This window comes from Emys orbicularis, chromosome 4, assembly GCF_028017835.1.
Source record: "Emys orbicularis isolate rEmyOrb1 chromosome 4, rEmyOrb1.hap1, whole genome shotgun sequence".
NCBI classification, from domain to species: domain Eukaryota; kingdom Metazoa; phylum Chordata; order Testudines; family Emydidae; genus Emys; species Emys orbicularis.
The window spans coordinates 101,475,409-101,490,716 of record NC_088686.1 but is presented as its reverse complement, the minus strand read 5'-3'; the positions used below and the strand labels follow the sequence as shown (position 1 = coordinate 101,490,716).

The window sequence follows — 15,308 nt, the reverse complement described above, 5'->3', positions numbered from 1 at the left end:
AGGCTGGAAATAATTTAATATGCAACTTTTGAGATCAAAGAAAATGAAAATGATCCCACAAAGGAAGTAAAATAATATATTAATAAATAAATAGAAATATGTATATATTACTGATTATGGCAATTCATTTTATCCATTTTTACTTTATTTTTTAATTTTATATTCTAATGCCAAAATACTTCCACTCTGTAGTGTCTGGAATTCCCATAAAATTAAGACAAAACATCTGAGCAAATCTAAGTAGCAGTTTTTGCACTAACAGTTCTACACTAGTTAAAACACTACCCATATTTTCTTGCTACATGGGATGGCAAGGGCTGGAAGAGCTCTGGTGGGCCAGGTCCTTGAGGCTAGACAGGACGACACTGGTAAAAGATTGATACTCTAATTTAAAGACTCTCTCATTATACTATAAAATTCTAGCATTCAAAAATTACCACAGCTATCCTTCCATATTCCATTCATTTCAATTCATTCCTCACCTTGCAAAGCCTAGAAAACTGTGCTAGTAGCAAAGCATGATAACCAAATTTGACCCTTGGAAAAGGAAGTGCTTTGCACTATCCACACTGATCTCTCTTTCCAGTCAAAATACGGCTTTTATACAGTTTAAAGGGAGCCCTGTCCCACAATTCTTAGCCAGAGGGATGATGGGCAACTCTTATATTTTGAGGATGAGTAATAAAGGAGAGGGAAAATGAGGGTCTGTAAAAGGGACAAAAAGAACTTCCATGGTGGGGGTAAACAAAATAAACATTTCTGAGGTATTTGTTATTTTAAAAGTCCCAATTAAGTTACTTTTTATATGTCTTTTGTTTGCCGTACACAAGGCATATCTGATCCTTCGTTTTCATTTCACTTACTTTAGTATTCTCTCTCCAAATGGCTAATAATTCTGTTGTTCTAGGACCTCCTTGAAATGAGGTCTTGAATATTTAGCGGTCACCCTGATATGACATTTTAAATACATTAAAATAATATAGCTGTAGCCATTCTCCCTTGATAGTCATAATTAATACACAAAGCAGAGAGGGGTCTATTTCATATAATATTGAACTCTGGCTGTTAGAAAAGGAACAGAAAGTAAACCGTTTGCTGGTTGGTTTTGTTTTGATAACCTAAAATGAAACTATATTAAACAAAAGCAGAGATTATATTTGACCAGGGTCCAGAACCAGAAACTTTGAGTTGTGTCTGCATTTAGCATACTATTGAAGGATGTTAGAAATTTTATTGTTACTGTTAGTCTCCAAAAAGAGCTTAGGAAAACAAAAGGCCTCACAGTTACTGTTTTACTTGAAAGGCATATAAGAGTGACTCCTTAAATTGTTAATTAAATCCATTCATTTGTAAAGGTTAATGTATATTAGAGAAATATTATGTTACACAGTGTCTATTCAAAACACCAATAAGAAGAAATTGATGACATACTCCTAAATGAAAGACTCTCCATTTTATCAAATTGTGATTTTTTTTGGTCTTGAACAAAGTAATGAACTTTTGTAGCAGTAACCAGATCTAGCTAAACATTTCATGTTCTGAAGCCACACTTACATAATTTTAATTCTGTTGATTACAATTCTTGAAGATTTCTACCTTACATTCCTCTTCCCTTCATTTAGGGCCTCATCATAGGCTAGATTACCTCATAGACTAAAGGTGCTTGTGAGTGTAGGGGGCTCCCGGCTCTGGGGAAAAAAATCTCCAGAGGATTCCCATCTCTACAAACTGTCCTGTTCTATATGCCTTTGAAGAATAGCCTGTGAGGCCTGTCCCTAAACTGGTAAATCCTCAGGAATCTGTACAGATCATGGGGCTCCACCAAAGGTCAGGGCTGCCTATGGAGAGGCCCTGTGCTTGTGGATTAGCTCTCAACCTTGGTGATACCCCAGGCTCCATTTCAACTGTGCTACCATGGACTTCCTCCTGCCATGGAGCCACCCAGAAACACGGGGTGTTCTTATTTTTTCCAGATACACTCCACCAGGGTGGAGGAGATTTGATGTACATGCCTTTTGACCTACCCAGACTCAATCTGCTCTTCAGCAGAGACTTTGGACCCAAAGATTGTCCTCCAGAGGGTCCAATGGAGGGGTGAGAGGAGGAGTGAGAGAAACAGGCAATGAAAACCATTTATGCTCCAGTAGATATTGAGTGTATGTGTAGGAAAGCACTTCCGGGTTCCTGTGAGATGCTGAGACCCCTCCAATACCACTGACTTCACCAGGAACTGAGGACACTCAGCCGCTCCCAGGGGCCAGGGTGTTAGTTGCAGCAGGTTATTTTGATGAGATCATAATTTCAGGTGTTTTACAAAGCATAAAGAATAAAGCACTCCATTCTACCTGAAATGATGCTGAGGTGATCTGCAGTCCTTCCTGCATATTCTGTTGCAGCTGGTTCTGTATTGTAATCTTCTTCTCCTTCATAATAGATGCTATGGGAAAGCTCCGGATCACTGTCTGTTCTCCAGCTAAGTACCATAGAATCATTTACAGACACGTTAGGTCATGGAATCATATCTGATTTAGTTATATTTTACTTTGAACAGGTGTTAATGAATGGGTGCAAAGAAATGGAAAATAAGGCACATGATCTTGGCCAGAAGGCCAATAAGAATCCAGAATTCACTTTAGGCAAAAGGCTTTAAAGCAGGTGATAAATTCCCAAAATATGACATACAACCCAACATTCAGTTAACTAACATTCGTTTTTCCTATTTGACATTAAATTAGGATGATTGGAAAAATATTTTTCCATTCTCTCTCTTTCTAAATGGTGGAAATGGCAGAAAAAAACTATTTGGTTGTAGTCCAAAAATCCGTCTCTAACTATTAGTAATCTGTCATATTACATTCTGAAGTTTATATATAACTGATATGCATTTGTTTCCCTATATAAAAACTATTAACGTTATGTATTTACATTTTTGCTTGATAAATGAATTTGTTTAATAAAGTAACTAAAACAGAGATTTCCAAACAAGAAAATCTGATCTTTAGAACTACTACACTTCCCATGACATAATTAAACACAATATTTAATCCAGTAATGATTGTTGAGGGGAAAAAGTAAACTCCATTACACAGGGTTTTCAATATGTCCAAGATAATTGCGTTTTCAATTTCTACCATTCAGAGTCACTCCTTAGTTTTTGATTACTGCACTTTTATTAGTCTGTGCTATTTTAAAAAAAGTTTGAACATATGCAGACCTTTGAGTTCAGGAATTTATCTCCCCCTCACTGTTAAAGTCCTCAACTACAAGCCCCCATCCTGACATGGCTCATCACTTGACATATGAATCCACTAAACGAGATTTTAAGCTTTAGCCATTAATGATATTTTTGTACTTCTCTAGTATAGAGTGCACTGCTGTAGGTTTCACAAATCCTCCATAAAGTAGCATTTTACAGATGAGGAGAGTGAGGCACAGAGAAACTAAATGACTTGTCCAAATCAAACAGTAAGTCTGTGGGAGTGCCAGGAATATACCCAAGAGTCCTGACTGCCAGTCTTCAGCTTTAACCACTATACAACATTCCCTCACTCTTGTGATAACACTACTGAACTGTTTCACCTTGTGCAAGTGACACCTTAAATGACTGCTTCTGTCTGCTTCTTGGAGCAGCTAGTCATGGTACCCACAAGAGGAGAGGCAATTCTTGATTTAGTCCGAAGTGGAGCACAGGATCAGGTCCAAGAGGTGAATATAGCTGGACCGCTTGGTAATAGTGACCATAATATAATTAAATTTAACATCCCTGTGACGGAGAAAACACCATAGCAGCCTAACACGGTCGCATTTAATTTCAGAAAGGGGAACTACACAAAAATGAGGAGGTTAGTTAAACAGAAATTAAAAGGTACAGCACCAAAGGTAATATCCCTGCAAGCTGCATGGAAACTTTTTAAAGACACCATAATAGAGGCTCAACTTAAATGTACACCCCAAATTAAAAAACACAGAGAGAACCAAAAAAGAGCCACCGTGGCTAAACAACAAAGTAAAAGAAGCAGTGAGAGGCAAAAAGGCATCCTTTAAAAAGTGGAAGTTAAATCCTAGTGAGGAAAACAGAAAGGAGCATAACTCCAACAAATGAAGTGTAAAAATAAAATTAGGAAGGCCAAAAAAGAATTTGAAGTACAGCTAGCCAAATACTCAAAAAGTAATAGCAATTCTTTTTTTTTTTTTTTTTTTTTTTTTTTTTTAAGTACATCAGAAGCAGGAAGCCTGCTAAACCACCAGTGGGGCCACTGGACGATTGAGATGCTAAAGGAGCACTCAAGGACGATAAGGCCATTGTGGAGAAACTAAATGAATTCTTTGCATCAGTCTTCATGGCTGAGGATGTGAGGAAAATTCCCAAACCTGAGCCATTCTTTTTAGGTGACAAATCTGAGGAACTGTCCCAGATTGAGGAGTCCTTAGAGGAGGCTTTGGAACAAACTGATAAAGTAAACAGTAATAAGTACCAGGACCAGATGGTGTGAAATTGCAGGACTACTACCTGTAGTCTGTAACCTATCTTTTAAATCAGATTCTGTACCAAATGACTGGAGGATAGCTAATGTGATGCCAATTTTTAAAAAGGGCTCCAGAGGTGACCACGGCAATTACAGGCCGGTAAGCCTGACTTCAGTACCGGGCAAACTGGTTGAAACTATAGTAAAGAACAAAATTGTCAGACACATAGATGAACATAATTTGTTGAGGAATAGTCAACATGCTTTTTGTAAAGGGAAATCATGCCTCACCAATCTACTAAAATTCTTTGAGGGGGTCAACAAGCATGTGGACAAGGGGGAATCCAGTGGATATAGTGTATTTAGATTTTCAGAAAGCCTTTGACAAGGTCCCTCACCAAAGGCTCTTAAGCAAAGTAAGCAGCCATGGAATAAGAGGGAAGGTTCTCTCATGGATTGATAACTGGTTAAAAGATAGGAAACAAAGGGTAGGAATAAATGGTCAGTGTTCAGAATGGAGAGAGGTAAATAGTGGTGTCTCCCAGGGGTCTGTACTGGGCCCAGTAGTATTTAACAGATTCATAAATGATCTGAAAAAAGGGGTAAACAGTGAGGTGGCAAAATTTGCAGATGATACAAAACTACTCAAGATAGTTAAGTCCCAGGCAGACTGCGTAGAGCTACAAAAGGAGCTCTCTGTGACTGGGCAACAAAATGGCAGATAAAATTCAATGTTGATAAATGCAAAGTAATGCACATTGGAAAACATAATCCCAATGATACATATAAAATGATGGGGTCTAAATTAGCTGTTACCACTCAAGAAAGAGATCTTGGAGTCACTGTGGATAGTTCTCTGAAAACATCCACTCAATGTGCAGCGGTAGTCAAAAAAGCGAACAGAATGTTGGGCATCATTAGGAAAGAGATAGATAATAAGACAGAAGATATCATATTGCCTCCATATAAATCCATGGTACGCCCACATCTTGAATACTGCATGCAAATGTGGTCGCCCCATCTCAAAAAAGATATATTGATATTGGAAAAGATTCAGAAAAGGGCAACAAAAATGATTACGGGGATGGAACGGCTGCTGTATGAGGAGAGATTAATAGGATTGGGACTTTTCAGCTTGGAAAAAGAGATGACTAAGGGGGGATATGATAGAGGTCTATAAAATCATGACTGGTGTGGAGAAAGTAAATAAGGAAGTGTTATTTACTCCTTCTCATAATACAAGAACTAGGGGCCACCATATGAAATTAACAGGCAGCAGATTTAAAACAAACAAAAGGAAGTATTTTTTCACACAGCGCACAGTCAACCTGTGGAACGCCTTACCAGAGGATGTTGTGAAGGCCAAGACTATAACAGGGTTCCAAAAAGAACTAGATAAATTCATGGAGGATATGTCCATCAATGGCTATTAGCCAGGATGGGCAGGGATGGTGTCCCTAGCCTCTGTTTGCCAGAACCTGGGAACATGCGACATGGGATGGATCACTTGATGATTACCTTTTCTGTTCATTCCCTCTGGGGCATCTGGCAATGGCCACTATCGGAAGACTGGATACTTGGCTAGAGGGACCTTTGGTCTGACCCAGTATGGCTGTTCTTATGTTAAGTATGAACAGAAAGCTCAAAGTATATTTTTATTGTATTTTAAATAAATAGGACCCCAAAGGCCTACTGTAACATGGGAACAATGCTAAAATTCAGTACCTAAAAACTCAGGTGGATATTTGGATTGCAGATAAATTAAAATGTAACATCAAAAATAAATATCACTATATTTAGTGATAAAGTCAAGAATCTAGGCACATGGTCTATTTCTGTACAGCTGATCAACATGAATTAAATTAATACTTAATTGAATTCTTAGCAGTTTTTTGTTGGGTAGATCTGTTTTGATGGTCTTGCTTAAATAAACTGCAGGGCCAGTTCAAGGTCTCATATACCTGCCAGACCATATATTATTCTGATCTTAGTAAGAAAGACCATACCTAATTGATCATGAGGAGTGCCTTTAAATATAATTCTGTATGTGGTAAGGAACAAAGCTCCTTCTGCTGGGAGAATATGGGGACCTCCGAGCAATCCTCCTGTTGCTTCCTCTCTCCCATCAGGATCCAGCAGCACACGGAGACCATCACACACAAACTCTTCTCCTGGCAGCAAAGCTGGTCGCAGAATCTTAGGCTGAGACCAAATATAAGAATTTTAAATGTAAGTATAATGTACAGTATAACACTGCAATCTACCAAATTGGTATTTGACATGAAAAAATTTAATTTCAAAACTGTTGAGACTGACTCTGCGAGAGGCTGAGTTTGGACTCAACTCAATGAAATTGGTCTTAAGTAGTTGGCATGCAACCACTTCTTTATGTTCAGAGATTTGGCTCTGCTACTTTCACAAGTTCATATTTCATGAGACCAAAGCCAAACAATTTATTTATCACTGGTGGAAAATTTCTTGATTATACCGTTCAGTGATCAGATATCTCTTCATAATATTAGAAAAAGGAAGGCTGAAGCCACGTCAAACTGTGTACGATTCCAATACGTGTAACCAATACAAACATCTTTTATAATACTTACCTTCTGTATTGGTGGTAGTCTTCTACTCTCTCGATGGACGGCCTCCAGAGTCTCAATGTGCATTGCTACAATCCCTGGGAATCAGTGACACCATAAATTAAACCTCACACAATATAAGAAAGAGTAAAACAAACTAAATATAACTCCACGGTTTTGAAATCCTAGAGTTAAACTGTCAAGGAAAAACAGTGTAGATGTCATCAATGGCTATTTGGAATTCATCAATGATTACAGTCTAGGAAACAAACCCATAAACTATACTGAAAACAACAAACCAAAAATACACTTCTACTGGAAAATATCAGTTCCCAGAGAAAGAAGTGACAATTTTGCAAATTTACATTTTTTTAACCAGTTCTTACCTGGTATCATGCAATGAAGGCTCTTGATGTGATCCTGTGTAACTCCACTCTCTGTACATACTTTGTCTATAAACCTGGTGATGAAGCGCACAACTGCATTGGCAATATCATTGTTCTCAGAGTCTTCAAACCCACTTTCGGTGTCATAGCTCTCTGCAACACTGCCGGCAATACTACAGAAGAAAAGGAAAAAAACTGCTAGTGTAAAAAAATCCAGTTAGCTAACCATAATACACAGAGAATAACTACCATATATTTTTTGTCTAATGAGTCTGCTGTATTCAGTGTAGCTAAATATATAGTCCACTTTGCCTCTACACTTCAAGCACAGTTTCAGATACTAACAATATAAACACCAGTGTATGCTGGTGCCATGTCTACAATAGCACTCCCACTGCTGGAGCTGCATTGGTGAATAAACAAGGTAGAAAACAAGTCTGGTATAGACAGGAACAGTTCCTTAAAAAGGAAAATCCTTTTAAGTCTGGTCCCATGTCTCCTCTTCATTATACTTAGCATCAGTCACAGTCTGTAATCCATGCTCAACAAAGAGAAGGATACTGACCCTGTGCAGTAACTGTGGTTCTTCAAGATGTGCATCTCCGCGTGTGCGCCACTCTAGGTGTGCATGCGTCTCATGAGCCTCAGATAGGAGATTTTAGGTAGCAGTGCCTGTTCAGCCCGCACATGCAGCCCATACAGTCTCATGCTCTGCGCCATAGCCATACAGAGCTGTGCAGGTGAACTGCCCTCAGTTCCTTTTTTTCCAGCCGAATTCCATCAAAGAGAACTCGGAAGCAGAGGAGATAAGGGCAAGTAGTGGAGCACCCATAGGGACAGTCTGCTTCTCGAGTGTTTCTTGCTCTTTCTTGGCTGTGGTGAACAGGTCTTCTGCGTGATGCCCCAACATCAAAATAAGCAGTGGAGTGTAATGGGCTCTATCTCCCATTTGTGATCCTGTGAGAAGTGCCTACTGAGGGTATCTGCTGTGATGTTTTGCATGCCAGGAAAGTAAGCTGCTGAGATGCTGATCTGATTTAGAATGCACCAATTCCAAAGCCTCACTGCTCCAGAGCAGAGGGAAGATGATCTCACTCCCCCCTTGATGCCACATTGATGTAAGCTTCTATGAACTCCAAACTCTGCACTGGGGTTAAGGTGGACTTTTGGATGTTTAATTGTAGTCCCAGTCTGAGAAATAGGTCTATGGCCCTCTGAGTGGCCAGTGAGACTTCATTGTAGGAGAGTCCCTTGAGCAGCCAATCATCAAGGTATGGGAAAATCCTCATCTGTGAACATGAGGAGCCATCACTGAGAGAAATTTTTAGAACACTTTGGGTGCAGAGGAGAGACCAAATGGGAAAGCCTTGTATTAAAAATACTCTTGATGGAGAGCAAAGCGTAGGAAGCTTCTGTGGAAGGGGTGAATTGCTATATGAAAGTAAGTAGGTCAAGAGCCGAGAACCAAACCCCTTTGTCCAGTGATGGAATTATTGCTGCAAGAATTACCATCTTGAATTCTGAATCTTTGCAAATCTGTTAAGTAATCTTAGATCCACAAAGGATTTCCAGCCACAATTCTTTTTTGGAACCAGGAACTACCTGGAATAAAACCGCGTCCCTCTGTGTTGCATAGGAACTGGTTCTATAGCACCCAAATTCAGGAGGAAGTCTATTTCCTGTCATCGGAGGTACCTGTGAGAGGGGTCCCTGAAGAGGGATAGGGAAGTGGGATAGGGAAGTGGGGTGGGATGGCCGGAGGGAAGTAAAGTGGATGGAGTATTCTGTTGAAATGATCTCCAAAGCCCTCGTGTCCATAGGGATATGTTCCCAAGCTCAGTGGAAGTGAGAGAGATGGCCACCAAAGCGAGGGAGACATGCAGATTGTTGAAGTAGGTATGAGTGGGTCTGGTAACTGAACACCTCGACCACCCTGTCAAAATTGGTGTGTCAAAATTGTGGGTTGTCAGGTCAATGCCTGAGAAATAGGTGGTCTCTTCTTTTGGAACTGTTGTCTCTTATGCTGGAGTATGTAAGGTACTTGGGAGGCAAGTAGGGTGACCCAATGTCCCGATTTTATAAGGACAGTCCTGATTTTTGGGTCTTTTTCTTATATAGGCTCCTATTAACCCCCCCCCCCACTCCTGTTCCGATTTTTCACATTTGCTGTTTGGTCACCCTAGAGGCAAGAAACAGAGTGGGACAAGATCTCTGTGCTGTCTGGGACTTACTAAACTTTCTTTTTTGTGAAAGGGTGTAAATTCCCAGAGAACGCAAGTTGAGCCTGAGTCTTTCAAGGTATGCAGGGACTTGTCTGTCTTTTTCGCAAACAGCTTCAATCCATCGAAAGGAAGATCCTCAATTGTATTTTGGAATTTCCCTGGAAGCCCCGAGAGCTTCAGCCAGGAGGCCCTCCTCATTACTACCACTGTGGAGATAGAACAAGCTGCTGTATCAGTGGCATCCAGAGAGGCCTGCAGTGATGTCCTGGCCAGCAGCTGACCCTCTGCAATGATTGCCTGAAATTGTTCCCTCTGCTCTGATGGAAGATTCTCAATAAAGGAATTAAACTTCAAATAGTTAGTATTTCACCACGAGGGCTGGGTAGGTGGTGATCTTAAATTGTAGAGTACCCCACAAACATGATTTAAGGCCAAATAAGTCAAGATGATTTTGGTCTTTGCCATATGGTGTTGATTTAGCATGGTGCTGTCTTCCACATTTGTTTACAGTGTTAACCACAATGGTGTTGTGGGAGGGATGCGAAAATAAAAATTCAGAGTCCTTAGAGAGAACATATTTTTTATCCACCCTCTTACAGGTAACATAAGAACATAAGAATGGCCCTACTGGGTCAGACCAAAGATCCATCTAGCCCAGTATCGGGTCTTCTGACAGTGGCCAATGCCAGGTGTCCCAGAGGGAATGAACAGAACAGGTAATCATCAAGTGATCCATCCTCTGTCTCATTCCCAGGTAGGCTGTATTGTGGCTGAGATATGCCAAATTATTTCTGAAGGGTCTAGCAGAGCCTCATTAATAGGCAGCACAATGTGGGCAGATGATGTTGTAGGCAGGATGTCAAGCAGTTTATACTGTAACTCCTTAACCTCCTCAAGTAGAATTTGCAAGGAGTCTGCTATACTTTTAATGAGGTCCTTGAACTGTTTGAAATCATCTGCTAGAGGAAGCATAATGACATCATCTGGGGATGAGGAAGAGATAGTTGTTGGAATGACCTCCTTGTCCACTCACTTCCTGCTCCTCAAAGGTCTCTTCCTGTGGATCGGGCACCGTAGAGACAGAGGCTGGTGGGGATTATTTGCCCTTCTCCCAGCAAGAAACACTAGGGGCCCTGTAGAATTGTTGTAATTAAGCTGCTCAAGGGTCCCAGTATAGCCAATGAGATGGTGCATATGGCATGGGTGGGAGGTGCCCAAGGGTGTCCATACCAGTGGGATGGAGTATGAGGATGTCTTTCAAGAAGTTGTTCTGATTCCCTGGAGGTCTCAGGAAAGAAGGTCCCCTGATAATGGAAAGGAGAGCCATGGACAGAAATCTGGGAGACTGATGAAAAGTCCCCATCATCTTCCTCATTGTCACTTCGTCAAGGATGGACACCCTTAGAGATAGGTGTAGACTCCATCGGTACCAGGTAAATGTCCAGAGAGCAAGAGGTCCTCAATATCGAGAATGGATTGGTGCCGAACAAAGGAGATTCAGATGTTTGTGTTACTGCCAGGTCCCCCACGAATCAAAACTCTTGCAGTACTGAAACATTGGTTGGTGCCAAAAAGGCAGCCTAGGCAGAGGTAACTGTGGCAGAAGGAATTGATGGTACTGAAGGTCTTATGCACTATGATGATTGACCAGTAGGTGTTGTCCGGTCTTCTGCAGTGCCGAAATGCTAGGTACTCAGGGCCTGGTAGACTCTGTCAGTACCAGAAGAGCTGATCTTTTTCTCCCTGCTGTTCCAATCACAGACAGTACTGATCTTCCGGAGCTAGAACCCTTAGAGTCCTTGGCCTTGCTGGTGCTCATGGTACCTGAAGAACCTGCAGCCACGTGGGTACCAAGCTGGAGACCGGTAGGTGTCGAAATGGTTGTCTGAACCGGAGACAATCTCTTTGAGGTAAATTCTCTACCCAGAGGGCTTGAAGACTGCTTCCTATAGTCCTTTTGAGAGGATTCCAGAGACGACTTCTTCGATGCTCAAGGGGATGCACCGAGGAGGCTGAGGCAGCTGACTTGCTTGAAGTTCATTGTACAGGGTGGGGTCCATTGGTTGGGGTCAGAAGCTGGCCAGAGAGAACTCTCCATCATGAGGAGACATAACTTAGGTTCCTGTTCTTTCTTGCTCTTAATTATAATGCCAAGCAGGAATTACACTTTTGGGGAATACGTGACTCCCCAAGGCAACGGACATGCCGGGAATGTCTGTCACTCACCAGGATCACCTTCCAGCATGAAAGACAGCATTTCCAATCGGGAGAACTGGGCATGCGCTCCCAGTGTTTAAGTTCCCCTGAGAGGCAAAAAAAGCTAAAAGGACAACAATCCTTACACTTATAAATTAACTCTCTCTCTCTCCCTCCCCATCTCTATATATAATTTTTTATTTTTTTAAAAAAATTATATAATTACAACTAACTAATACAAAGCTAACACTAAGGACTAACATTAATTAACTAGTAGATAAGAGAAAGGTAAGCTCAACTTGGACACTGCTGAGGTGCCAGAGAAGGAACTGAGGGTGGCTCACCTGTACAGCATGCGGCTGCATGGGCTGAATGGCACTGCTACCTAAAATCTCCAATCTGAGGTGCATGCGCACCTAGAGTGGAGCGCCCAGACAGACACTACTCGAAGAACAATAATAAATTACATTAAAAAAAACCTACATTCAAAGAACAATTAGATTGCAAAGGCAAATATTCAGAAATTATTAAGTGCCAGAATGAAGGTGGAAATTTAATTCACTTCCCTTGTGCATATGAATTACATTCTTTAATCATATATTGTTTTTTCCACTGGACTCCTGCCTCATACAATGGATGGTGCTCAGGTAATTAATCAGGGTTGTGTAGTGAGTGAGGCTGTTTGTAGGACCCCAGACTCAGTTGTTGTGGAAGTTGGAAGGTGTGTACTGACTAAGGCAAGGGATTGCAGGAAGATAAAGAACGGTCTCCTGGTACAGGCAGTTGACTACTACGCTGGAGAATTGGATTTCACCTCTGACACTGCTATACAGTTCCTGTGAGATGCTAGGCAAGTCACTTACACCAAATGTTTCACTGGTGGTCACTAACTGTGTTCCTCACAACTTGACACAGTAGCGGCTTAATTTGCAGAAGGGCTGAGTACTCAAAACTGCAAGTGAAGATACTGTAATGGAAGCAGGTTTTCAACATATAAAGAACTCCTTTGTCTAGAATGATAATACTAAGTGTCCTAATTTATCAACAAGTCTGACTGCCCCTATGAAATGCATGTCATTTTAAGTGGTAGCAAACAATCCCGTATATGTGAGATGGTTGCCTTTCCCCAAGAAATGGCATACAAAATAATAATTCAAATAATTTGTATTTCGTAGCTGTTCTAAGGAGTTAAGAAGAAAAGGAAGGTAGGGTAGGTGAAAAAATAAGAATGAAAATGGAACTTAAAATTTCTATGTAGACTGTAAGTAACTATGCAAATTTTAAAGTAAAATTGTACATTCTCTTCAGCAGCAACATGGAGTTGCCATTCAGCTTTATCTCCTTTAGTATCAAACCACCACATACTTACCACACAATCAGCAATCATTTAAACAATGCCCAAAGGACAAGTACTGCATACAGATTTAACTATTCTCACTGAAGTATGAGAGGATGACACTGGAAAGATATTGTGCAACTACTACTTATGTTTCAGCCTTTGGATCATTCAAGAGCTCCAATCTGTGACACGCCTATCATCTCACTATCTAGTCATTAAACAAAAACATTTGAAAATGTCATATTTATGATGATACTTGAGAAGATAACTTGGTTTTGTTGGTTTGGGCATTTTACAGAATAAACAACAGAGACACCAACAAATATTTCCAGACTGGACGATGAATGTAAAACTGATTGTGAATTTCTTAAATGACTGCAAGTTACATGATTTCCATAGCCAGCAAAATATCAATCTACACTTCTATTTCACTAGTTCAAAATGTTACTGGTTTTCTCCTAGTCCTGTTGAAGACAATATGAATTTTGCCAATGACCTACTTCTTAAAGTCCATTTAAATGTACATGGAATCATTTTCAATATTTGCTAGCAAAAAGGCAATTTAATAATTATTACACTCTTTTGGTCAAATTTTGATCAATTCAAAGAAAGGAAGAAAAGAGAGTAAGGGTGAGAGCACTTTACCTAAATAAATACCTAGATAAGCATTTAATGTATTTTCAGTGTATATTTCAGACTCCCTGTCACTAATGGCTACTCCTGACCCCAAAATCTATTATAACTAAGGAGCTAATTGCTACTTCTAGAGGATATGATTTTGTTTATGTTGGTACTAAAGTGCACAGGGAAAGAGTTTTCTTCCTTATTCCTCAATAAAAATGAAAAAGTATCATGTTACATGAGAATGACCATGCTAAGCTTCTGGCCTCCTTAATATATTGCTCCTGAATCAGTTATCCCAGAAAGAAAAGGTGCACACAGTAGAATTTCTCTGATGCCTTTGAGATTATTTGAAAACAATGTTTTAGGTACTTGAGACGGGGCTGAGCCTTGTTATATCACATTCCCTTTATTTCTTGCACAGTTTTATATGCTCTGTGAACATTTATTATAATATTTTACCTAACACCTGTTATTGGAAAGGTCATAAAATGCTTTACAAATTTCGATCAGCAAGGTGCTCTGCACAGGTGGACCCCTGTGCTTGCATAGAACTTCACTTACTTCACCAGGACTTTGTGTATTTAGAGCAGTTTGCAGGATTAGGACCTTAGGCTAACGTACAAAATGCACAGAATGATCACATCATCCACTACTGAATTGCCTTACAGCCTTAATTGCTACCAAAGGAAATATTGCTTTGCTGGCATAAAGTTTTTAATAGCTCAATACTCTGAAACTGCTTAGGAAGTAAGGATTTCTGTGCATTGTGGCAAAAGAGAAAATGGCACTTTTTGGATGATATTAAAACATTATGTTGATATTACTGGTATTATGAATTCAGAGCACTGCAAACTGAACAGTAGGTTAGAAAGAATATCAGCAGGAATTACAATTCCAAAGGTCCTTACTTTTACATTGTTACAAAGGTTGTTAACATAGGACATGAACTTCCATTATTGTAAAGTGCTCCTGCATTCAATTTTTATAATTAATACAGTATTTTTATTAAAAGGACTGAGTTACATCCCACAATTGCTTACTACCAAACCATGTCTTTTCATTTACGCACCTATTTGTGACAATGCTGTTGCTTCCACTCTCCCAGTCTCCTGTAGCTGATGTTCTCAATAGTTTGTTTTTACTTGTGTCCAGTGGCACTAGCAGGTAGACCATGAGGTTAGCAAAATGAATTGCCTGACTGAAAACTGTACTTTCCTCATTCTGTATTAGCTCCTGCTGAGTTTCTTTATTGAGTGTTGGCCATAAACGCAACTGCTCAGCAGCCAGGTCCATGGCTGTTTTTTCCTGGTCCAGACCTACAGAATTTTTCTCCTAGAATAAACATTGCCACATAAAAACAATAGATGATAGAGTTATATTACTAACATTAAGAAAAGAGATATTAACATTAATTCCAAAGTGTTGAATCTTCATTTCATTATATAAAATGTAAAAAAAAATAAGAATAATCTAACACTTATATCTACTTGTAATAG

At 39.9% G+C, this 15,308-nt stretch overlaps 1 protein-coding gene across 1 annotated transcript in view; it reads right to left on the bottom strand.

The window, feature by feature from the left end:
- Positions 1-15,308, bottom strand: part of SBF2 (SET binding factor 2) — a 483,108-nt gene that overhangs the window by 80,812 nt on the left and 386,988 nt on the right. The window contains exons 20-24 of the mRNA XM_065403329.1: positions 14,882-15,144; positions 7,432-7,604; positions 7,070-7,143; positions 6,473-6,668; positions 2,346-2,473 (exon numbers count right to left, since the gene is read on the bottom strand). Of these exons, the coding sequence (XP_065259401.1) occupies positions 2,346-2,473; positions 6,473-6,668; positions 7,070-7,143; positions 7,432-7,604; positions 14,882-15,144 (834 nt within the window). The remainder of the gene's footprint in view (positions 1-2,345; positions 2,474-6,472; positions 6,669-7,069; positions 7,144-7,431; positions 7,605-14,881; positions 15,145-15,308) is intronic.